Consider the following 26,554-nt stretch of genomic DNA (forward strand, 5'->3'; position numbering starts at 1 on the left):
AGGGCAACCGGAGCACCAGGGCATAGATGAACCAGCATGGCCGCCTGGCACAGAGCTGCCTTTGTGTCCTCAAAGGCCGCGATTCTTTCAGTCGACAGCGTGGTCGGGGGCCCCATTTTTGAGTGCCGTATACAAAGGGTGCATGATGTGGGCAGCACTGTTGATGAATCTGTGGTAGAAGGTCACCATCCCGAGGAACTCTCTGAGACCCCGGGCGGTACGAGGTCGAGGAAGCGCGGAAACTGCCTCCACCTTTGACGAAAGGGGGCAGCGCCTCCAATGGTGATGAGGTGACCAAGGAAATGGATCGAAGGTACACCAAAAACAAAGAAATTTGCGTCCCGAGAGGGTGTCTTGGATGAACAGCAGCCGACTCCTCGGGCTGAATTCACGGCCACAACTGAGCGCAGGCACTGGGGTTTTCCGACACGTAAGTGCAAGGGGAGTGGCACATTTTAGCTTTAGGACCAAAACGTGCATTGAAGTAACACCAATCCGACTTTGTCCGGCCGGTGGCGGCAGCCCGCACACTATTAGGTGGAGGAGAGGCGGCCGGTGTGGAGAAGGTGCGAGTCGGGGCCAACATCTCATGTGCGAAACGGTGGGTGGCCAGAAAGAACCGGTCAGCTTCCTCCGCCAGGGCCCGAGGCTCATTAATAGTCGTATTAGCGAGCGCTGTTTGGACGTGCGGAGGCATGTGACGAAGGAACAGTTCAATGAAAAGGAAGTTAGGTTCTTCCGAACCAAGCAGGTTTAACATCCTTTCCATGAGTTTGGACGGCTTACTGTCCCCAAGGCCCGGAATAGCGAGGAGGTGCTGGGCTCGTTCGGACTGTGACAGTTCAAAAATCTTGTGCAGGTATGTCTTGAGACCAGCATATTTATCCATTTCGAGCGGGGAAGTAATAAAACTCACAGCTCTGGCAGCAGTAGAACTACCAAGTGCAGACACAATGTGATAATAACGCGTGGCATCGTCAGTAACTCCACGGAGGGTGAACTGAGCCTCCGCTTGAGCGAACCACGTGGCCGCGGCCGACTCCCAAGCATTGAGCATTTGATTGTATATGTATTAATCAGGAAAAAAAACTCTGGGCCAGCTCTCTAGGAAAATGTCACAGGTAGCACAGTACCGTAGTATTCTGTGCAAGGTGTCAGTCAATTTCAACACACGTTAATTGGTCCTGTGAAAAATAATGAAAATCGGACATTTTCATGAATTTATAAAACCTAGCCAGATGCCACGGACAGGATGTGAAAAGTGGAAATGTCTGGGCAAAAGAGGACGTTTGGTCACCCTATTTAAGAAGCAACATTGCTGAAGTTCAAGGTTTACAAGTTTAATTGGTAAAACTGATCAAAATGGTTCCTTCTAAAACCGCAAAATTTTGTCAAAAGTAGCCCATATTTTATCACCGCTCAACCTGACAACACTGTTCAAGTATTGTTACTTTTCTTCCGACTAAAAACAGACATACCACACCAAACGTTTAGTGTATTAGTTGTGATTTATTCAGCTGTGATTTCATTTACTTGACTAATTAATATAACTTCACTGACTCAGCTGTTTTTCAAGGACAATTACATTGATTGAACATGAGATCATTCATTTGGATCCGCAATGATTACCTTTAGAACATTAGCTTCCCAATTCTGTCAAGCAGTACTGTGTGGCAGCATATGTAGATTTATGACAAAAATTCAAAAGTCTTTTGGCCTTCAAACATTTGTAAATATGTCCACTCTGTGAGTTTGTGTCAGACAAACGGGAAATATTTTACTTGTATAAGCCAACCAAGGTTGGTGTTGTGCAAATTGTGATAAGTTTAAAAATGTTTCAGAGCTATTGGAATATTACATGAATAATTTATTCACCCCACCTTTTATAAAAAAATATATTATTTGTTTAGCAATGTCATTTAATTTGTATGCGATATGAGAACATTTACTGTGGGTCAATCATTTAACTTTATGACCGACTCTACTGAATTTTATTTATACCCTCCTGTAATGTACCTTTCTTAGGAACACAAATGTAAATAAGAGCATAAACATGTTTCAACCTCCCATTGCAATGAAAAAAATAAAAATGAACAGATGTATTTACTTTAATGTGTCTACAAATGATTAGCGATGGAGCTGTTGACAGAGGGACGGATCATCTCTTCCATGATCATAGCAAGGATGTGACACAGCTCTTTGGCCTAAAAGAGACAAGATGATGAACAAATAATTAGCCACCACACATCTTTATCTGCTGCACATGATGCAACTCAAGTAAAAATGACAAACATCATCAACTTTATTCATCCCAAATTTAGTCATGAGTTATTTGGTGAAAAATCTATGCAGTTGCAGTTGTATTTCAAAGGAAGCTCCTAACTGTTCAGGCTCTTTCACACTAGCAGCAGCCCAGTGTGAGCAGCCAGCAGCAAGCGCAAAATGGGAGGAGCCACTTAGGCTGACGTAGATGCTGTCAGCAAGTGAAAAGCTGGTGGATTCCAGCTAGCATATACTTACTATTGTCCCAAGCAAGAATGCATTTCGTTTTCATTGTTGCACAAGAAAACAGCGATTTTTCCTATTTCAAGGAGTAGGGGAGATTATAATAGCTGTGTTGTGTGGTTTTTATTTATTTATTTATTTATTTATTTTTTGTGAACTATATTTCTACACAAACGCAAATCGAGATATCATTTAGCTTAGCAAGGAGATCTATTTTTCGAGTTTCCAAGAACAAACTTAAAAATTAACATGGTTTCCTCAGCTATTAGTCGCCTGCCCATCTGCTATTGGGTGCATCAGTAGCCACGTTTACATGCTGACTTTTATTCATACCGATTCAAATCATTCCGAATGGAAATTTCACATCAGCTGTTTACATGTCACTCCATCTATTCCGATCCAGCGTTTACATGTGTCTGCCTTTATTCCGAAAGGACGTTTGACAACTGCCGTCTGACATGCGCAGATTAATCAAAACAAAGCATCGCGTTGCAAAACATGGAGATCGATCGTCAGATCAGCTGCTGTTCTAACTTTTCGAGTGGAAACAAAACTTCAGAATGACACGCCGTTCATTTAAAAAGTTGTGTGGGTGCGCTGTGCGTGTGCTTGGAAGCCATGTTGCATGTGACGTTACTTACGTCACCAAGTGACGTCACCACGTCAGTACGGAGCATGCGCAGAAAGAACGCAACCAGACACCATTCCGCTTCCCTGTTTACATGATATAATTTTACTTCTAATCGGTTTGGCAAAAGGAATATTCCACCCGTGAATCGGAATGAAATTCCATTCGGTTTGGGCCTGTTCATTCCGAATGAGGTGTTTATATGGAACACATTTATTCGGTTACAAATATTCCGATTGTAATTGGAATATTTGGCTCCATGTAAAAGTGGCAAGTGACATCAGCGTGGCAACGATATGAAAATAGAACAAGTTTCTACTTTCAGCGAAAATTTACGCAACACTTGCCGCTACGTCCAAAATGGCTGCCACCGCTCAATTTCACCGCCCCTTCCCACATACAAAATGAATGGGTTGCGCACACCCTTTCACACCAGGCTGCTGCTAGTGTGAAACGGCCTTTGTACAATAGTGGTCCTTGACATTCAGTAATTTGAAGCTGACAGAAATAATCAGCTCGTCCCCTCAATTTTACATTGCACTTTCCTCATTATGGTAGCAGGACAACTGGAGCTAACTTTGGGTGAGGTTTGCTGTTAACCAGCCAATTGCAGCGCACACACAGCATAACTGCATTCACATGTGCAATTTAGGTTGGCAGACCCCAAGATCGGTGCCTGCATTGTAAAATGGATTACTTCATTATATGTTGTGCTTGAGTCAAAATCGGACTTGTGTTAGTGTAACATTAACCTGGCATACCAGATTGTTTGCTCTATATATCTGCTACGACTGTATCACACAAATCAATCTAGGATAGATCCAACAGAGACCATTTTCATTAGAGGAAACATGCGGCTGCTGATTGGATGATGGATCGTCACACTCATCATTGACCAAACCACATTAAGCCACAGCGTGACGTATTGTTTAAGAGGAAGCCTGAAAACATTGACCCCCCCCCCCAAAAAAAAGCTTTTAGTGATGTTCTTTGATCCTCTTTTAATGAGGAAATGAAATTTACTTCCGACAAAATTTGGGAAATTACGTATCTACTGTACAAGTACCGCATTGGACTTCTCCATTGTATTCAAGCAGATAGTCGCTTCCTGGTCAGATGGCCGAGAAGTGGTTAAACACTTGAGGTTGTCAAGACAGTGCTGTATGATAAATCAGGACCGTATTGCTTGCAAGTTTAGCGTGACACAAATTTTGTGATGAAAGGATGCCCGCAGTCATGGTGGCATGAAACCACCCAGACACCCTGGCTGCCCCTGGTATTCGTTCAGACGCCCCGGCTGCCCATGGTCCCATTCAGATTCCCTGACTGCCCAAGGCCTCCATCCAAACCCCCCTGGTTGTTCCCATGCCCAGGCCGATCCCTGCAATTACCAGCAAAAAGCCTATCTGGCAGCGCAAGCCTCGTGGCCACCATCTGACTACCCTGCTCCAGCAGTGCCAACTACGGATGAAAGACTGACATTTCCCTTGCAAGGATGCAGGTAAACCAGGGCCTTTCTCTGGAGCCAGGTTGGAGGTGGAGCTTTTTGGTGAGCACCTTGTGGCCAGGCCTTCAACCATGGATGGCCAGCTAGGGGTAGGCCTAAAAGGCAACAGACTCCTCTTTCCCAACGGTCGAAGTAGCCAAGGGGATCAGATTCAAAAAGAGATGGCTGGGGATTGAAGGTGATGACCTAGGCAGTTTGAGCAGAAGCTGGTTCTTTGGACATGGAATGTCACTTATTTGAAGGCTGGAGCCTCAGTTGGTCCATGAGGTTGAGAAGTTCTGACTAGAAAATTTACAAATTATACAAATTACAAATACAAATTTCAAAAGAGAATCCTTTAGACAGACTTTCTGTCACATAATTGTCAACTCGTCAGGTGTATGGTCAAAGACACACTCATGATATTGTATGTTCAGTTTTGAACAGAATGGGTCTGCCCACTTCCAAAACTGGTGCACCACCTGTCGGAAATGAACATGAACAGGTGCACCCAGGCACGTTGTATGTCATGGAAACCTCCCTTCCGATGCCTTTAAGAGGGCACGCTTACACCTAGAGCTGGGCTTTTAGCCTAGCGGTTGTCATGCTCTTCTACTGTGCTGGACACACTGTGCAGCAAGATTTTGGGTCTTGAGGGGGACGGATCGCGTCGTGTTCCGCGTTTACATGCAGACTAGTTACACTTAACCTGTGTACAGTGCACGTTTTGAAAAAGCGCATGTCTTGGGAATATTTGTGAGAGTTATGACTTGAGAGGATGTGAGTGATGGGGTGGGTAGAATTTACTTTTGCAACCATCAAATCTTGCTAAGAGCTTGAAAACAGGAAACTCCATATTTCAGTTTTGTGGGTAGTGTATATACATCATGTAAATGTAAACAGACTTTTATTGTATGACATTTTTCTACTTTTGTGGCACTCAAACCTACATTAACCGAGTTTTGCTTCTGCAGCCAATTCAGAAACTGGTATTACTCTATACGTTGTTGAAAGAAGCGAGGCGATGTTAGCGAAAAGGAGATAATTGGAGTAATTACCTGTTTGAGATGAATTGTTATCTTTTGGGACTGACTCAATATGCCATAAGTGATGTCCATCGATGGCACCTTTCCTGGTTTGCTGGGTCGGACGGTCCGTATAGTCTGAACATCTATGAGAGGAATTTGGAATACTTTCTCCTGCAAAATTAAGAGATATACAGTATTTTTTGCACCATCAATCTGATACTTGAATCTTCAAGAAGCAAACACTAAGGTTATGCTTGGAATATACTGTAATGCCCTCAAATTAGGGCGAGGAAGGAAACGATCGCATCGACATATGATCTTTTCGACATCCGATGTAAAACTTGACTCATTTGTCTCGACATACGACGATTATAACAGCGTCGCAATTTCATTGTTATTCCGCAAGACGGATGCAGGGTGGATTTTCTTGTGATTGTGATTTTCTTACTATTGAAATTAAGAAGGAACTTATGGTGTGTGTGTGTGACTGAACTGGCTAGACAATGCGGCTCACCGGTCGCCACCGCCAACATCAACAAAACATGAAAAGCGAAAGTAAAGTGCTGGCCAAAGGTATTGGCCCCCTGCAATTCTGTCACATAGTACTCAATTTCTCCCAGAAAATGATTGCAATTACAAATGCTTTGGTAGTAATATGTTCGTTTATTTTGCTTGCAATGAAAAAACACAGAAGAGAATGAAAAAAAAAAAATCATTATCATTTTACACAAAACCCCAAAAATGGGCCGGACAAAAGTATTGGCACCCTCATCCGAATACTTGGTAGCACAACCTTTAGACAAAATAACTGCAAACAACCGCTTCAGGTATCCATCAATAAGTTTTTCACAACGCTCTGTTGGAATTTTAGACCATTCTTCTTTAGCCAACTGATCCAGGTCTCTGAGATTTGAATGGTGCCTTCTTCCCCAAACTGCCATTTTCAGTCAATCAATGCTGGCCAATTTAGAAGTCTCCAGTGCTTTCTCTCAAACCATTTTCTAGTGCTTTTTAAAGTTTGTTTTGCGTCATTGTCCTGCTGGGAGACCCGTGACCTCTGAGGGAGACCCAGCTTTGTCACACTGAGCCCTACATTATGCTGTAAAATTTGTTAGCAGTCTTCAGACTTCATAATGCCATGCACACGGTCAAGCAGTCCTGTGCCAGAGGCAGCAAAGCAACCCCAAAACATCAGGGAGCCTCCGTCATGTTTGACTGTGGCGAATGTCTTTTCTTTGAAGGCCTCGTTTTTTCCCCCTGTAAACTCTATGTGGATGCCTTTTCCCAAAAAGCTCTACTCTTGTCTAATATGACCAGAGAACATTCTTCCAAAATGTTTTTGGCTTTCTCAGGTAAGTCAATTTTTCTTTTCTGTCCACATCTAGGGAGGTCAGCCACAGTGCCATGGGCTTTACACTTTTTGATGACACTGCACACGGTAGACAAAGGAACATTCAGGTCTTTGGAGATGGACTTGTAGCCTTGAGATTGCCCATGCTTCCTCACAATTTTGCTTCTCAAGTTCTCAGACAGTTCTTTGATCTTCTTTCTTTTCTCCATGCTCAATGTGTTACACACAAGGACACAGGAGAGAGATTGAGACAACTTAAATCCATTTTAACTGGCTGCAAGTGTGATTTAGTTATTGTCACCACCTGTTATGTGCCACATGTAGGTAAGAGGTGCTGTTAATTACACAAATTAGAGAAGCGTCACGTGATTTTTCAAAGGCTGCCAATACTTTTGTCCAGCCCATTTTTGGAGGTTTGTGTAAAATGATAATGATTTTTTCCCCCCGTTCTCTTTTGTGTTTTTTCTTTGCCAGCAAAATCAATGAAGATATTGTAGCGGATTATGTGTTTAAGTCTCGATAGCTCATTGAGTAGACGTGCTGCCGTGTTCGGCCGCTCGTGGCTCTGTTAACTCAGCCGGAACACGCACGGCTAAAGAGATCCCCCCAGGAACACAACATGCTCCACATAAGTTCCATAGGTGAATTCTGTTATAAGGTAGTGGTCACTACAATACTACAACAAAAGCATTTGCAATTGCAATCATTTTCTGGGAGTAATTGAGCATTATGTGACAGAATTGCAGGGGTACCAATACTTTTTGCCAGCAATGTAAAAACTTCCCACTCTCCCGCACCTCTCACTCTCACGTCCGTCACACGGTGGGTGGGTGCAAAACACAATTACCTCATTGTAACCCAATTCGTTACATTAATTATTTTTACCTGTATTATATTATTATTATTTCGATTTGTATTTTTAATTTGTATTGCTATGTGCAATTCGTATTAGTAATTGTACCTGCAGTATTTATGAAGGATTTAGCGTAGGATTTTAGGTTTTGGAACAAATTCATCGAATTATACTGCATTCTTATGGGAAAATCTCGCTCGACCTATGACAATTTCGACATACAAACCAGGTTCTCGAACGAATTAAATTCGTATGTAGGGGTACCACTGTACGATTACACTTTACAAATCCCGAGCTCCTCTTACAGGGGATGCACATAATTACAGACATTACACTGCTTCTCACCCTGATGGGTCAACAACAAAGCATTCGAACCACGGCGGTCTTCTCGTTTCCGCCGTCTTGAACATGTCCATGGGATTGGACGGCTTGACAGTCATCAGCGTTGCATCCTACACTATCTTAATGATTTGGTCATGCTAAAACTAGCAATTGAGTATAATTTGCTTGTTGCTACTGCGAGTCATGATTTCATGACGTCATGAAAAGCAAAGACATTTTTGGAAACTATCAAGCTTTTTTAATTTATTTATTTATTTTTGTTTAAAAAAAAACAAAAAAACTTAAGGTTTATAATTTTGGAGATGGTGGGATTCCACCCAACAGCAATGATACCTTTATAAAATATGAGTAAGTACTGCTGCCTTAAAGAGCGCACGACAGGATAAAAAAAAGTCTTAAATAGCATTATTATGTGAATTAAAATCATATTTTGAGACGATTCGACTATATTACAACAATTTAGCAAAGCGCATATGACGAGAAATTAGTCTTTTAATCTGCCGTTTAGCCACGCCCACCTTTATAGGGCTCTAGCGGAGGGCTGGGCGATATGGCCTTAAGCACATATCGCGGTAAATTGAGCAGATTTACCTCGATAACGATAAATGACGATAAAATCGCCCAAGCGGACTGTTATATAATTTGAAAATCTGAATCAATGCATGAAATACAGATGAACCGTTTCTTGTTGATTTATTTACCAGCTTTCAATTTAATATGTTTAACAATCGTACATGCAGTCTAAACATTAAGTATACAAAAATTTATTGTAAACAATAAGATTTCAAGTATGAACATTAATAACAGCTTGTATGGCTTGAACAATGCACATTGTCAAAATCAATATGCCTGTGCAAACATGTCATTGTAATACGAATGACTTACAGCTTGAACAGTACACTTCAAAAAGACAACTTCTTGTTAATGGCTGCTGTGACATACTTACTTAACGCAAGTGTTTACTTCAAGGTTTGTTTGTTTTTTTTCCCCAGTGCATTTTTTAATACATGCAAGCACACTTGAACCCCCCCCCCCCACACACACACACACACATTAAAGCTGCATTGATCTAATGACACAGAATTAAGCACTTGCAGAAAAATAGCTGGGGCCATTAAACAGTCATATTAAAATTTTCATTGTTGGATTGTATTTTATGCTGAATGCTTTACTATCACAACAGCCATCAGAAATCACACATAGATATAACGTGACATACTAATTGCTAAATGCAGTCCGTGCCCAATCCACTCATTAAGTTCAGCTGTTTCGCCAAGGTTAGAGCCGCTATCCGACTCCATCACGTTTATTTGTAGCGTTAGCTGCTAGCGTTAGCCACTAGCGTTAGCCACTAGCATTAGCCTGTGGCTTGGCTACTAGTAGAAAGCATTGAAAGCATCCTCTTTGGAAATCGTGAGAACAAGGGAGGACAGTGGGTGAAAGCCTGTCAGGATGCCGCCAAGAGTCTATTTAATGTCGGGTGAAAGTTTGGCGAACCTCCCTTAAGCCACACTCCATCACGTTTGCTTGTAGCGTTAGCAACTAGCGTTAGCCACAGGGCTCTTGTTTGTTTGGCTTCCTGATAACCACGTGACTCCATACGTAAGCACACGTTCTGCTTTCTTAAAGGGGAATGAACATTGCCGAACAACACAGAGTCAAAGCGGGATGAAAAGACTATATTTTCTTGTTTTATTAAATTACCGAATTTACCGTCATGGTCAAAATTACATCGGTCATCGTGAAGAATTTTGGTGCCGCTCTCGTTTACCGCTCTGCTCTACTCTAGCCTCCCCAACAGGTGGATGACGTCAGTGGGAGAAAGGTTTCATCTGATTTAGTATGCTGCCCATTGAGGGGGAATTATTCTTTTAATACTTTTCATACTTTTTATCGAAGTATTTTTCCCAATTGCTAAATAAAGTGTATGGTCATGACAAATAACAGTCTTGTGCTAAATGGAATATGAAATGATAAAAATGCATTTATTCAGTACAACATGGCAAAATTACTCCATAATGTCGACTTCACCTTTACTGCCGCACCTCCCGAACGATATTTTATGCCACCGTAGTTAGTCAGGCTTTTGTCATTTCCCTGCTCCCGGCTTCGGAGAATGTAAACAAACCAAGAGGCGTGACAGCTAGCCGACATGCTAACCAGAACATAGTGACATCTTAAAGTCTTATTTTTGCTTTTCGAAGCGAAAAATCACACAAAACTAGCTCTGACCATGTCACACGGCGGCAGGGTTGTCGATTGTCTTTGCCTATAGGCAACCCGCCCGGGGGCGAGGAAGTTACAGCTCGTTCCTCTGCTATGGACAGAAGAGCTCGTCGGCGAAGCAGCTGGAGAGTACCGCCGGACAAACCGGCCGACGTCGGAGGAGCGCGTAGCTGCCACATGGTCAACACGAATATGGCGTAAAATAATGCTTTACTACACGGCGAAGATGTAAATAGAGAGCAACATGCAGTTGTTGTGCAGCTAACATGGCAGGATGTGTCTGAGGAGAATTTTTCTACATGTCCGTCCATGATCAAACGTAAGTAAATAGTCCTTTATTTAAACTTTGTAGTGTTTACTTTGTAATCGCTGTATTCACAGCCATTTTTAACGCAAAGTTGCAATTTCTGATGGGGTTGAAAATTTGACAGAACACTAGGCACACGAAGAGGGCAATGAGCAGAGTATAGCGCTCTCCCGGCGGGAGGGTGTGCAACAAGCTGCTAGTCGTCAGCCGAGTGGCATTTTCGGTGGACAATCAGCCACAAAATGCAAGCCACCTCTGTATTAAAACGTGTGCCATGATCCCAGTATTTGACATAATACAAAATACGATGTTTACTCACTTCCGGAAGTCACTCATTTTCATGGCGCGGGATTCCAAAATTGAATAAATAAAACAATCGCTTCCACACGCTTCCAAGCGGTCCATTTCATTCAGGAGCATAAAACACTACGTGAAATATGAAATAAACATGCTTTTTGGTGTCATACGCACTTTAAATTGCAGTACATAACCTTTGTATTATCATCAGTTTTCACAACATGGTATTGCAGAGTTTAAGTTCATCCTTTTACCTAGTACATGCGTTTTAATTTGTGTAACATTGGGAATTCTTTTTCATGAGGACCATTTGGACATTGGGCCCTAACAAAACAGTGGAAAATAAATGATTGACACTCTGTACCTGTGTTTTGGGGTGAATAAATAGCAGTCCATCTTGACTGACACTAACAATGCAGGGGGAAGGAAGTCCACGTCGACTGACTTTCTGGGCCAAGTAATTTTTGGAGCCAAACATCTCTTCACCACTCAGAAACACTAAATGATAGCAAATGCAGACAAACAAGTTGATTTGAAATGACTCAAGGTTATAGGGGAGAGGAGAACCATCTTCCTACGAACCGATGAATTGTATTTTTGCATCAAGTGGGCTGAGAGATTCCATGGTGGCGATTTTGATCGAACATAAAGAGTTGATCTCATCCATATTCAGGTCCTTCCCCTCCTGAGCAGGCAAGTATTCCTTTATTTCCAACCTGACAGAGGAAAAACATAGAAAGCAATAGTCATGCTCATACAGTAAAATGAGTTTCTGTATCAACATTTTGCACCAGTACTTCTCCAACCACCATTTTTTGTGTGTGTGTGTCGGGATCATGACATAGGCTGGACGGTCCTGGTCTCATTCATTGACTGTGTGTAGCATGGAAGAAAATAAGTATTTGAACACCCGAGAAAACGAATGTTATTATTTGGTAAAGTAGCCTTTGTAGGCAATTACTGGGGCCGAACGTTTCCTGTAGTTTTTCACTAGGTTTGCACACACTGCAGGGGGGATCTTGGCCCACTCCACCACACAGATCTTCTTCAGATCAGTCAAGTTTCTGGGCTGTCGCTGAGAAAGAGTCTGAACTCCCTCCAAAGGTTTTCGATTGGGTTTAGATCTGGAGACTGGCTAGGCCATGCTAGATACTTCTTATAGGATCTTCTTCCTAGGATCATTGAGACCCCACAAGGTGATAACTTACATGGGGCTCCACTCCAATTGAGATTGACCGTCATGTTTAGCTTCTTCTATTTTCTCATGATTGCTCCAACAGTGGACCTTTTTTTCACCAAGCTGCTCGGAAATTCCTCTGTATCCCTTTCCAGCCTTGTGGAGCTGTACAATTTTTTCTCGGGTGTCTTTGGTCATCACCATGTTACAAGTTTGAGTCTTACTGATCATATGGGGTGGACAGGTGTCTTTAAGCAGCTAACGACCTCAAACAGGAGCATCTGATTCACAATAATACATGGAGTGGAGGTGGACTTTTGTCAATGTTCAAATGTTCAAACTATTGTATTATTTTTGTTCCATTGAACAAATAATTGATACTCAACGTGTTTTTTTCACATTTACATTCACTCATTCAAAGAGGAGCAAAGAACGTCGCTAAAAGCTTTTGAGATGGGAAACACTGTTTTCACTAGTGATAACATCCGTCATCCAGTCAGTTGAAGGTTCCTCCCATTAAAAAGATCTCAACTGGATCTTGCCCAGTTTGATATGTGGAATATATTTGTAGCTGATATGCAGAACAATCAATCTAGTGTGCCAGGTTAATAATGTAGTACAGGGCGCTAGAGTGCGATCAAATGGTTGCATTTTGCGACTGAAATTAGAGAGAATGCGAGTATTTTTTTCATTTACTTGCACATGCACGACTAGTAACGCGCAATTTTGTTGTTGTTGTTATTGACTCCTTCACGGTTAAATCCACTAGTTGGCGGTAATGTAACCAGCTGGTTTGCCAAGGGAAAATACAACAGAAGAAAAAGAAAGTGGACAATGTGTGAAGCGGTCACTGCTCAGCCAGCAGCAGAGTCGGCCCCTCCCGACTCTATGCCGAGCGAACTGGAGTATATAAAAAATGCATAAGGGAAAATTAAACCACAAAAAGAAACTGTGTGGTACCCCAAGTCACACAGGCGCAATCGCCTTCACTTTCGTGACTTTTTGGACAGCCAATCTGTCGTCACTTCCAGGAGAGCGAGACTCACCAAACGGGTAACCGGAGAAGCTCCGCCTGTCTCGGGCAATCTAACATCCAAAGTAACGATGTTTGTCTTTTTCTCAAGAATTACTTCAATCGAAACTCGGCGACTGCTTGTCGTGTGACCTCACGCTCCCTCCCGTGTGATGCATTCTAAAGACTCATGAAAGAAACAGTGCTCAGAGTATAAACTCCGTGTGTTTTTCGTTGTTTTAAATGGCACATTATAGCGCGCGCTCACGCGAGCGCTCACGAGGGAACGGAGTTGGTGGACCGCAGCCGTGCGCAGCCGGTGTGATTTGCCTGTTTTTGACGTACTGCGTGGCACGCAGTCAACACTGAGCCGGACCGGAACTGGAACGATCATGCATCTGGTGTATTTGGGTCCTTACGGTGCATACAAAAAAAAAAAAAGTTGACATCACATATACCGCAGTAGTTGCGTTCTTTGCTGCACAACACCATTACTTAATAATGAATGAGGTTATGAACGCCGGTCACAACCGCTAGAATGAGCGCGTTCACAGTAACGTTCATGCGACAAAAATATGATGCATTTTGTTCACGTTCACCCAAAAGATGAAAGTGTTCATGAACGATCATTCATTGAACGCGTTCATGCACAACACTGCCCAAGTCGCTGTGTTACGCTGGTGGTTTGCTGTTTTTTTGTGTTTTAGTTAGCCATGTTAGATTGCCATGTGTGTTTTTCCTGTCAATCCGGTCTGTATTTCTCTTTTGAGAGTACATGCTCCCCCACCTATGAAATCCCACTTTAACCACTGCTTAAAGCACCTTTGCACCAATCTGGTGTAATCAGCTGATTGTAGTCAGGTGCTGTTTGTTTTAGCAGAAACCTCATTGGTTAAACAGTCTGTGCTCGATCACTAGGAACAAAAACCAGGACCCACAGCAGCCCTTGAGGACCGGTTTGGACACCCCTGGTTTAGAGGTGCCACTAAACAGAGTCAATGAAATACTGTAGGTAAACACTCACTCTGAGAGCTCCATTCGCAGTCCCTTGGACAGGTGTTGCAGGACAGACAACTCTGCGATCCGGTGGAGAGATGAGTGCCCATCTGCAGCAGCAGTGAGTCGGAGCAGCCCATTCAAATACTCCTCCTTGAGCTACACACCACAGATGAGAAAAGGAGAGAGAGCGACAGCATTTTGTCATTAATTGTCATTAAACCAATTGATGCTTTAAAACACCAATAAGTGAGTAACTTATGAAAAACTTGTGACCTTTCACATTGTTTTAGGATGAATGATGTAGGGCTGGCATTTGTGGAACCTACAATGGTGCTGGCTAAACATGCTTTGGACGACATAAGAAGGCGATCAAGTTACCGCAAGGGTACCCAACTCAGGCATATATGGTAATATGAAAACCAATAAATGTTTGGGTGGTTTAAGTTACAGCAGACACTGTTTTTTCATCTGTGTGGTTTTGACAGAGATCAGATCATATTTGATGATTTTATGCAGAAATGTGAGAAGTTCCAAAAGGTTAAGACACTTTTTCATATCACTGTATATACGGGCAAAAACACACAGAGGATCAGAGTGAGATCCCCAAGTCAGGCAAAGTAAGTTTGTCTTTTTAGCCCAAAATGTGGCACTCTGAGGTAGATTTTGGCATTTATTGTCATTTATTGAGCTGCAATGCGCATATAAACTGCGAATGAACGTGTGGAATGAAAGAATGTGAATGTTTTCGAGCACCACAAGAACTACCAGCATCGAGGCTCCAGGCGGTTGGTGCTGCTCACGCGGCCGCCCGGAGCTCACCATTTTTGGGCAGAAGAACACAGAGGATCGGGGTGAAATCTACATTCCCAGGCAAAACTTAACTTTGCCATTTTAACCCAAAATGTGGCACTTTGAGGTGGATTGACTGGTACAACCCCCCCGTAAAATGCACAAATGAACGATATAAATGCTTTGGAAGATAAGTGTTTTGGTGAGTTCAATCATTTTATCTCATTTTTCACATTTTTGGGGTAATTTTATTTAATAAATAATATGAAACCAATGATAAATTTCAATAAAGTATACATTTATGTATATAGAAATGTAAATAAAATAAAGATATAAAATACAAGTGTTATAGATTGTAGCAAATATAAATAAATAACATTAAAAAAATAAAATAAAATAAAATAAAACTCCACGGGCGACCCAGGCTTGAATTCTTGATCTTAGAACTGTGAGCTGATGTGCTAACAACTTAACCCCTGTGCCGCCTTTTTATTTAAAGTTACTTTGGAAAAAATGAGATTCAGTTCATCTTTACAAATGTAGAGTTGCGCAACTCTTGTTTGTAATGAAGCTTAAATTTGAATGATGTAAGGTAAGCACATTGGTCAACTCCTGTGCTAAAAAGGTGCATTCAAAACATATATAATCATTCCCCACCCCCCCAAAAAATTACAACAAAATGCGATTAATCGCAAGTTAACAATGGACTGCATGCGATTAATCTTTTAATCGCTTGACAGCACAAGTATTATAATTTGATAAAATGATGGCTCAGAATGTTTTTTTGTTTATTTTTAACACAAAAAGTGCCATTTAACTACGAGTTAACTATAATAAATGTGATTAACTGCGATTAAAAGCTTTAATCGCTTCACAGCATACACACACACACTGTACAGTAGCAGGAATGAGTGAGTCATTAATTGGAAACTTAATCTTACCTGTTGATAGTGAAAATCCACATATAGGTCATTATTGAAACACAGTGGGATTTGCCACATCACTCTTCTCAGTGACAAGAAAATGCTGCCATCATCCAGCAAAAAGTCCATCAGGTACTCATTGAAATGAGTAGGGCGCACCATACCATCTGAAAGTAACGCAGTACTTCAATTAAAGTTACATTTTCATCAGTTTCATTTTATTGATGCCAAAAAGAAAAACATGCAAGCACCAGCCACTACCTCCATACATGATTGTACTTGCAATAATTCAACTCACTAAAAATGTAGTTTAAGTTGCGTTTTAAGTTCTGATTTGTTTTTTGATTAACACTCTTCTGTATTTTGCGGAGAGCAGGGTTGCCTTGCCACAGGTGTTACATTTACTTGAGTAACTTTTGGCGAAAAATGTACTTCTCAGAGTAGTTTTACTACAGCATTATTTTTTACTCTTACTTCAATAGATTTGTGAAGAAGCAACACTAATATTACTGCGCTACTTTCGGCTACACATTTTTCCTCTCTCAGGCTACGCCTACACTAGGACAGATAATGACCCTAAATGTGTAATTAGTTGGACTCTACGGCATGTCGGCTACACTAGTATGCCTTTTATCCGGATTAGTTGTTAGACGCATAATGTAGGTAATATTATCTGCCATGTAATACGGACTGTTGTCTCCGTACAACAATCGGATACCAAGGAAGTGACGTCATGCCGTCGCCACTTTAAAGGCCCAAGTACACTGCATGCGTGATCGTTGTGGTTCCGGTCCGGTTCAGTGTTGCCTGCGTGCCACGCAGTCCGTCAAAAACAGGCAAATCATACCGGCTGCTGCACGGCTGCGGTCCGCCAACCTCGTCCCCCCCCCCCCCCCCCCCCCCCCGTGAGCTCTCGCATGATCGCGCGCAATAATGTGCCATCTAAAACAACGAAAAACACACGGAGTCTATACTCATCAGAGAAGCAGAGAGAGAGCACATATTTTTTTTGCATATTGATATTTTAGTTAATCTGGAATTAAGAGACAGACATGACTGCATCATGATGAGATCAGGACAGAAAAACACACATAATAGGACACCTTGCAGCTTCCTTTTTTATATTGTCCTTATAGAAAGGATCTGCTGCATCATAAATGATTTTGTGGGTTTCCACCTCCATGATGAAGCGCTCATCATCCATCTTCGCTCGTGTTTAAACCGTGATTAGGCACCTGGGTTGTTACGTCCAGGCCCAGCTCCGCCCATTTTGCCGGATGCGTGTCCGGCAAAAATAGAAAATAGCCTATACCATCCGGCGGGCATGCGGCACGCCGGAGGTGGTTCGCAGTCAAGCCGGAGCACTGACGCGGCCGGTATACGTTGAACAATAGGATATAATGGGAACGGATTGGCTCCGGCGCTATTTTTTACCGGAGTCGGACCGGAAACGCAACGATCACGCATGCGGTGTACTTGGGCCCTAAGTGCGGCAAGATGGCATCGTAAACAATGGAGGCGGATGATCAAGACGTAGCATTCCTCGTTTATCCTCTTTTCTTTTCCACACATTTTTCTTGAAACTTCAAACTCCGCCTCAATAATATGCTTCAATTCAGTGCCCATTTGTGGTCCTTCCAACACGGATAATGCTGAGATGAGCGTTTTTTACAGAGCTCGTCTCCCGCGTTTTTCTCCGATCAGCCAGTCGGGGGCTGGCCCCTCCCAATCCATATGGGTCTTAAACTCACGTTAAACGTAAGTGTGGACAGGTATAAAAATACCCTGGAGAAAATGATCTGTCTTAGCGTAGATCAGGGTTCACTAAATCCGGACCTCGGTGCCACTTTTCCTGTCGTGTTTTCCATGTCTCCCTCCTCCAACATAGCTGAATAAAAATAATCAGGATCATTATCAGGCTTCTGGAGAGGTTGCTGATGACATAATCATTTGATTCAGGTGTGTTAGGGGAGAGAGACGTGGAATAGACGACAGGAAAAGTGGCACCGAGGTCCGGATTTAGTGAACCCTGGCGTAGATGTAGCCTCAGGCCATTTTAAACTAGCGGCAGCCTAGTGTGAAGTGGTTCAGGGGCAACCCATTCATTGTTTATGTAGGAGGGGACCTCTCGGCGAAAGTGAGTGGTGGGCAGCCATTTCGTGCGGAATGGCAAGTTTGAATGAATTTGCAGCGAGAGGCGGGGCCCAAAATAGAGCCTTGCTTTATTTTCAGAGCGCCGCCACGCTGACGTCAACAACGCATCCAATAGCAGAGGGGGAGGTGTACCTATATTCAATTCAATTTTATTTGTATAGTCCTAAATCACAACAAGGTTGTCTCAAAGGGCTTTGCAGAGGCAATTTGATACACAGTCAGAAACAGCAAATGAAGTAAACAAAGATGAATAAATAAAGTTCAAGTCCTGGGCATCCCCCATCCTTGGACCCTCCATGTCGGCAAGGAAAAACTCCCAAAAACTCCAAGCTCTTTGGGAGGAAATGAGAAACCTTGGGGAGTACCACAATCAGGAGAGATCCACTCCCAGGATGGATAGACAGAATGCACCAGGACTGCTAATGGGAATTAGCAGACGGGGTTACAGTCTGTAAAGATGCAGTAGAGTAAAGGAACAAGAAGAGGTCCATCTAGCCAGATGAGACGGGGGTGGCAACGAGGACGTCCATCCAGCCTATATCTAGGCATATATCATAAACATCGTAGCATATATCTGTGCTACCAGGCTATTTCACTGGACGGATAAATGCAAACCACGGCTGACGAAACTTTGATAAATTATTTTATTTTTTTAAGTTTTGTGAACTCTGGGACACTTAAAACATGACTCTCATACCTCTCCTTGCCAAGCTAAATGGTACCTGGAAATGTAGTTCTTGAACAAAAACAAATGTGATTCACCTTCTCAATGAATTACTGAAACTAGTAAAACTCTTTTCATGGCTATCATAATGCAGCCTACTCCTTGAAATAGGAAAAGTTGCTGTTTTCTTGTGCAACAATCCAAAATAAACACATTGGTGCTTGGGCCTATAGTAAATATGCTTGCTGCTTTTCACTTCCTGACAGCATCTACGTCAGGCTCCGTTACTCCTCCCGTTTTACGCTTGCCGTGGAGCGCTCTTCACACTGGGCTGATGCTAGTGTGAAAAGCCCTTTATTTACATATTAGGTTTGACTTTATTTCTGCCAGATGCCCACAGTGGCTCTACAAGTTTCCACAATTGGAACATGCAACAATAATCATATGACTCCATTATACCAATTAGATGGAACAATACAGTCAAATAACCACACACAAGCTTGCAGTCAGAAGTCGTATGATCACAGCAGCCCGTTCAATAATGTGGTGTCTTTAAAGCACAGTAAAAAAAAAAAAAAAAAAATCTGTATTTTACATATAGCGCTGATGTCAACATGATCAAAAAACGGGGATTTCAACTTCTCTCCCAAAATTTTTTGGGGCACCGCTAAACCATGGAAATTGCAGAAATGATCGTTTGAATTTGATAGGGAATGGGACGTACTACGTCATTGTTTGGACGCGCCTCCATGCTGGCAATATGATTCACTTCCGGTTCGGCAGACTCAATGCGGATTGTAACGTGTGGTCGTGCTAAGCTAACTCTTTCGGTGTTTTAGAAAGAAAATATGGGTGCTTATTGTTGCGTTACCGGGTGCAACAGCGTCTCCTACGACAAAAAAGGGGCTAGGAAAAATGGACTCACTTTTCACCGTTTTCCTGCATGGAGGACCAAATATCAGATCACGAAGGTACGACAGATGGCTGGATTGCAGCGGTTCGTCGGAAAAGCATTTCTTATGATCATATTTCTGCTGGAATGAGAGTGTGTTCCTGTCATCTCTACTCTGTAAATTGAACGATTTATCCGTTTTGGTTTCAATACCTTTTTTTATTTTTTTTACCATTGTGTAAATCTGCCTCGGTAGCAATGCTAACCTACTCCTCCTTCTCACCTATCTGTTGTGTTACTAGGTAAACCTGCTGACAAGACATCCAGATTGGTCACCATCTCTCTTCTTGGATCATTTGACAAAGAAAATTTGTTCAGTGGAGTGGTTCCATTTGTCCTGTGTCGGACTCAAACAAGCCCCTGCAGCAGACGCCATCTGGGTCTGCCCTTCTTGTCGATGAACTGCAGGCTTTTAACTTGTGAAAATGCAACAACTTTAATGCACATATTTATTCTGACTGGCTATTTAACTATGGCCAGTGACGTATTTTTTTGTTTTTTTTAACCACTTTGCCAAAGACACGTTTCATTGTAATGTTGAATTTATATATTCTATTATTATTTTTAATTTATAATATTCTTATTTGCTCTAATGTAGACTTTAAACTGTCAATTCAAATAGTGTTGGAAAAGTTGCAATACCTAAAATAGAAATGCAAGAAGTGTGAAGTACATATTTATACACCTTTATTTACCTAAGGCCACTGGATGTTTTTTAACTGCTTTGAAAAATACAGGTTTTGTTGTGATCTTGTATTTATATAGTATATAGCTTTTTATAATGTATTATATTATGTATTATAATATTTGCTGCCCCCTGCCAGAGTTTGGGCCATTTTGTACTAAAATGGTTTTAAACTGTCAGTTCAAATACTGTGTTGGAGACTAGTACTTGCAATACTTAAAATGGAAATGCAAGAACTTTAAAGCACATATTTATCCTGTCTGGCAATTTACCCAAGGCCAGTAAATAGTGTTTTAAACTGCTTTGACAAAGACACGTTTATTGTGATCTTGTATTTGTGTATTACTTATAATTTATTATATAATATTTGCTGCAACCGTCAGAGGGTGGGCACTAATTTAAAGATTTTAAACTGTCAATTCAAATATCGTATTGGAGAAATTGCATTACTTGAAATAAATCTATTGCAATTTATCAGTCCCAGTTCTTGTCTACAACACTGTCCCAAAATTGTCAATGCATATTCCAAATAGAATAACAAAATTAAGTCACCTGACTTTGTAATTATTACACCTGTTTATTATGAAGACCTGAAGTAAACAACAAGCAGTTACAGTTTGTCAAGAAGTTGTTCGAGTCATGTTTTGGTATTCATATTTTATTGACTTCACAACAACACTTGGGCTCGTGTTTGTAAGAGCAGAGCAAACTGAAGTTTCAGCGTGCACTCTTCGCCTTTCCAACCTCTCATAACGCTCCGATGTGGTGCGCTTGACCTCAGAATAACCCAAGAAGAGATATGGTGACCAATCGGGATGTGTTGTCAGCATTTCATATGCAGGTTTTCCTAGGAACATAACAGGTAGGTGAGGAGGAGGAGTAGGTTAGCATTGCTACCGAGGCAGATTTACACAATGGTAAAAAAAAAAAAAAAAAAACGTATTGAAACCAAAACGGATAAATCGTTCAACTTACAAGAGTAGAGATGACGGGAACACACTCTCATTCCAGCAGAAATATGATCATAAGAAATGCTTTTCCGACGAACCGCTGCAATCCAGCCATCTGTCGTACCTTCGTGATCTGATATTTGGTCCTCCATGCAGGAAAACGGTGAAAAGTGAGTCCATTTTTCCTAACCCCTTTTTTTGTCGTAGGAGACGCTGTTGCACCCGGTAACGCAACAATAAGCACCCATATTTTCTTTCTAAAACACCGAAAGAGTTAGCTTAGCACGACCACACGTTACAATCCGCATTGAGTCTGCCGAACCGGAAGTGAATCGTATTGCCAGCATGGGGGCGCGTCCAAACAATGACGTAGTACGTCCCATTCCCTATTGTGGGAAATATGTTTTCTCCACTCGAGGGCATTAGTGGCCTTTTGTAGGGTGATGCTTCTTTTCTGTGGATTTCTCTAGTCAGAATTCAATGATTTTTGTGTATTTTATGGACTAGTATGGTCATGTCATAGGTACAGTATAATAATAACAGTTCCTATTGAAGTATTATAGATGATGTGTTGAAAAAAAATCTCTCATTGTAAGCAGTTATTTTGAAGTAATGCTACTCTTACCCTTAGAAAACTTTTTGGCTACTCTACCCACCTCTGGTGATTCTATAGTTAATGTAAAAATGTAAAAGTTGAGCAAGATAAAAAAACATGACTGTCACTGTTTTTTAAAAAAGGTTTGTAGTGCACAGTTGAGCCTGTGTGTAGTTGATAAGGCAGTATGATCAGAGGTGGGTAGAGTAGCCAAAGGTTTTCTTCAAGTAAGGGTAGGGTTAATTCAAAATAATATTACTCAAATAAAAATGAAAGTAGTCTTCCAAAATACACAATAATCAATGAATTCCGACGACAAAAATCTACAGAAATGAAAGCTCACCCGTCCAAAGATCATCAGTGCCCTGAGGTGGAGAAAACGCATTTCCTACCATCAGGGGTGAAAACGGCTAGAATTTCTAGCCTGAACTCCCACGGTCGCCACGGAGCCAGAATTTATTTTATTTATTTATTCATTCATCTTTGAAGTAGGGGGGTGGGTCCAAATCTCCTAAAACCACAAAAATGATGACAAAAATGCTTTTGGCGCAGTTACACCTACCTACACACACAAAAAAATGGTTTTACAAATGCATTAAGCTATTGCATTACACATACTTTTACAAGGCATACATGAGAAAAAGATTTTTTTTTCAAAATTTTATTTTTTCAAGGATTTGCAAAATAACAGTTAACAAAAAAAGCAGTACCCCAAACATCCCTCTCCTAATTTTCATTTTCCATCATTTCCTCACATATAAATGCAAAACCTCAGTTTTATCTACTTAAGAACATAGGATGTACGTTAAAATTTAAGATAATGTACCGTATTTTTCAGACTATAAGCCGCTGCTTTTATAAGGAAGTGGCTTATTTATAGATTCTTTTTTGTTCTGGACAGACGTGCTTCATATTTTCTTGTTAAAAAATTATCATATTGGATAATTAGACACATTTTCAAAATTATATAATTGGATAATTAGACGCATTTTTAAAGAATGGCTTTCCAAATTTTGCCATGACATAGCTCTCAGCCACTACACTAGCACCGTTAAAACTTGCCAGAAGGTCATCAGACTTACTCAAAAACTAGATGAATATGGTTCCATCTGATACTAACATGCTGCTACAAAAGAAAAAAATTTAATGGATGGGCATTATTTGCACTATTTGCTATGACAAGAGAATGCAATGATAGCGTTGATTAGATGTTTTCAAATGGGACTTGGAGGACTTTATTGCCACAGTATGCTATGACAAAGCTGCTATATTAGGGTTAACGCTAGCTGTGAGCCGTTTTTAAGAGGATTTCATCCACTTCAAGTTTAGAAGGCAAGGTAAAGTGGATTAGCTATCTTTGCAAATGTAGTGACCTGTTTTATTAAAGTTAGTTTGTTTTTAAGCATGGCAAGGCAAATTTATTTATATAGCACAATTCAACACAAGGCAATTCAAAGTGCCTACATCACATGAAGATCATAAAAATCACATTAAATCAATAGAACGTAAAAACAAAGACAACCGTAACAGGAAATAAAATTACACATAAAAATCGCATTTAAATCGCATTTCACAAACAAAAATAAAATCAAAATAATAATAACAATACCGTATTGGCCCGAATATAAGACAGCCCTGATTTTAAGAAGACCCCCTCTTTTTCAAGACTCAAGTTTGAAAAACGACTTTTTGAACACCAAATTAATTTTTATACAGAAAATAACTACAGTACATCTGAAACATGATTATAACAATATATTTGAGAGAAAAAGCATGTTATTTTGCCTCATTCAAATCTTAATATCTGAACATTTAAAAATGTAAACTAAAGTGCAATCACATTTGTAAATGAATGGCTTCCGGTTTTTGAAATGTAAATAAACCAATCTATTGTGATAAAACGGCAAAATTGCAATAACTGCTTTAACCATCAAAGTGGAATCTAACTGTAACTGTAGTCTTGAAACAAATCTGAATAATGAAAAACATTGCAATAAAAAAAATAATGCAAACTGGTTAAACTTGAGAGTAGCTGAGATCTGTCATCACAGAACATCGCTTCAAAGATATCTGGCGCCATCTAGCGTCGTAAATGGGTATAATGTCTAGACCGCGAATATTAGATGACCCCCACTTTTTCAGTGTTATTTCAATGCAAAACACACCGTCTTATATTCGGGCCAATATGGTAATTGAAATCAGCAATGGAGATAAAGCACAAAAGGGAATAGAAAGCAAATAGCTTAAAACATACAGGCAGTTATGAATATGCTGTGCTAAACAAAAGCGTTTTTAGCCCTGATTTAAAGGAGCTAACAGTTATACCTTCAGGTAACTTGTTCCAGAGGGGAGAAATATAATAAACTAAATGCTGTCTCACCCTGTTTGGTTCTTGTTCTTGGCTATCAAATTTTAGTTCTGAGTCAATTATTACGCCAAGATTTCTGACTTGATTTGTAGCTGTAAGTGACATTGTGCTAAGGTGCCTGCTTATCTTTGATCTTTCCTTTATTGGCCCAAAAATGATCACTTCTGTCTTCTCCACATTTAGCTGGAGAAAATTCTGGCACATCCATTCATTGATTTGGTGAATGCATTTACTCAGGGAGACTTAGGGGCTATAATCATGTGGGGACACAGAATTTGTAGAGTTGTGTGTCATCTGCATAGGTGTGATAGGAGATGTCATACTGTTCCATAATCTGAGTTAGGGGAAGCATATATGTAGATGTTAAATAAGAGTGGTCCAAGAATTTACCCTTGAGGAATTCCAAACGTGAATTTGGTTCGTTCTGACTGATGGTTTCTGAGTGACACAAAGAAATCCCTATCATGTAAATAAGATGTGAACCACTGACGAGCAGTGTCAGTAAGCCCTACGCAGTGTTCCAATCTGTTGAGTAGTGTGTTGAGATCAACCGTGTCAAATCCGGCGCTTAGATCCAATAGTAGCAGAACACATGATTTGCCTGCATCAGTATTCCAACAACTATCACTTAGGACTTTGATAAGCACGGTCCTAGTGCTGTGTAAGCATTCAGACAACACGCGTTGGTGATGTTGATGTGTGTTTATCCTGTTAATAAGTATATTTCTGATCAATCAAATATTTCAGTATAACATCTCTGTACAGGGTGACCCAAAAAAATGTTTACACTGCCATAATACAACTTAGATGCCATGTTTATTCAGTTTAAATTAGAATCTAATCACAAATTATACATTATTGTAAAGAACACGTACAGTACACTCTATTTTTCAATGTGTCCTCCCTTAAGTGTCACAACAGGCTCCATGCGCCTGCGGAACGCTTGACAGGTCTTCTTTATGTAGGATGCTGTCATCTTTTCCCAAGATCTAACAATGGACCTCTCCAAGGCTGCCACAGAAGTTTGTGGCTTCTTACAGGCACTGTCCTCCACAGTTGCCCATATGCTATAATCCAGGGGATTGAGATCTGGACTCTGGGTGGCCACATATGACCTTGTCGATCAACTTTTTGGTCCCCACAGATCGGGCACTTCCAGACCCAGGTTTTCGTGAGGCTGTTCCAGTATCTTTTAGCTTCTTTTTAACTTTGTTGACTGCACATCTGGATATTCTCAGATTTGCTGCAATCTCAGTAGGTGTCAGACCGGCACGCAGCAATTCAGGTACAGCTAAAGTTTTCTTCATTTTCAGCAGAAGCACAGGAATTGTAGAGACGAGAGATTACCAGCTGTATTGAGTGACCTTAATGAATCACTTAAGCATGACAACCTATTTAGATATGTTTCAATGGCTTTTAAACAAGCAGTCAACTGAGTGTAAACTTTTTTTTGGGTCACTCTGTATATGTCAAATGTTAAGCTACGTACACTTGCGGCTTATAGTCAGGTACGGCATATTTGTGGATTTATTTCGAAAATTTTGTGAACTTTGGCCGGTGCGTTTTATACTCTGCTGTGCTTTATAGTCCAGAAATTACGGTAAACATTTACCTTATTTTCCGCACTATAAGGCGGACCGCATTACAAGGCGCATCTTCAATGAATAGCTGATTTCAAAACTTTTTTTCATATATAAAGAGCACCGCATTATACGGCGCATAGAATAGACGCTACAGTAGAGGCTAGGGTCCATCCAATTGGTGGAAATAAAATACGATACTTATCTTTTTAAATAATGAAGATATGAATAGCATACAAAAATAAACAAAAACAAAAATAAGTACAATTGACCTACATTGGGCACAGTGAAATGGAATATATTTTCAAGAACACGGTAACATTGATTGTTTTAAATTATAAGGAAATAAATAAGTAGACTAACAAAAATGAAATAAAATTGCACATTGACATGGAAGATGTTCTGCGCATCCCCATCAGCAAATGAACTAAAATAAAAAAATAAAATAAACCAGCCTCTTCAGCTCTTTCATTTCTCTTGAAGATCTGATCAATTTTCTGTTGCATTGCCCTTTTTTGTTACTATAATTCGACAAGCTTGTTCTTTTTTTTTGCTGTTCCAGAAAAAGTGCCTTTGAACTAATCAGAGCTGACTATGCTGATCACATGTCAGTATGTCAGCCAATTGAATGGGCAACTGAGTCGGTGGTGACCTGCGCGCATGCAGAAATCAACGCAACTCAT

At 40.9% G+C, this 26,554-nt stretch overlaps 1 protein-coding gene across 6 annotated transcripts in view; it reads right to left on the bottom strand.

Annotated features, from left to right (window-relative positions):
- Positions 1-1,546: 1,546 nt before the first annotated feature.
- The window catches only part of myo15b (myosin XVB), a 105,457-nt gene continuing 80,449 nt past the window's right edge, over positions 1,547-26,554 (bottom strand). For 5 of the 6 annotated variants that reach the window (XM_057826234.1, XM_057826232.1, XM_057826236.1 and 2 more), the window contains 6 exons: positions 15,942-16,090; positions 14,237-14,367; positions 11,606-11,739; positions 11,388-11,521; positions 5,678-5,818; positions 1,547-2,204 (listed from right to left, as the gene is read on the bottom strand). In XM_057826234.1, coding sequence (XP_057682217.1) covers positions 2,118-2,204; positions 5,678-5,818; positions 11,388-11,521; positions 11,606-11,739; positions 14,237-14,367; positions 15,942-16,090 — 776 coding nt within the window. In that variant the 3' untranslated portion in view covers positions 1,547-2,117. Of the gene's footprint in view, positions 2,205-5,677; positions 5,819-11,387; positions 11,522-11,605; positions 11,740-14,236; positions 14,368-15,941; positions 16,091-25,478; positions 25,593-26,554 lie in introns of those variants that run through there. The other variant, XM_057826238.1, reaches the window with a different exon arrangement.

Source organism: Corythoichthys intestinalis, chromosome 21 (assembly GCF_030265065.1).
Source record: "Corythoichthys intestinalis isolate RoL2023-P3 chromosome 21, ASM3026506v1, whole genome shotgun sequence".
Lineage (NCBI taxonomy): Eukaryota > Metazoa > Chordata > Actinopteri > Syngnathiformes > Syngnathidae > Corythoichthys > Corythoichthys intestinalis.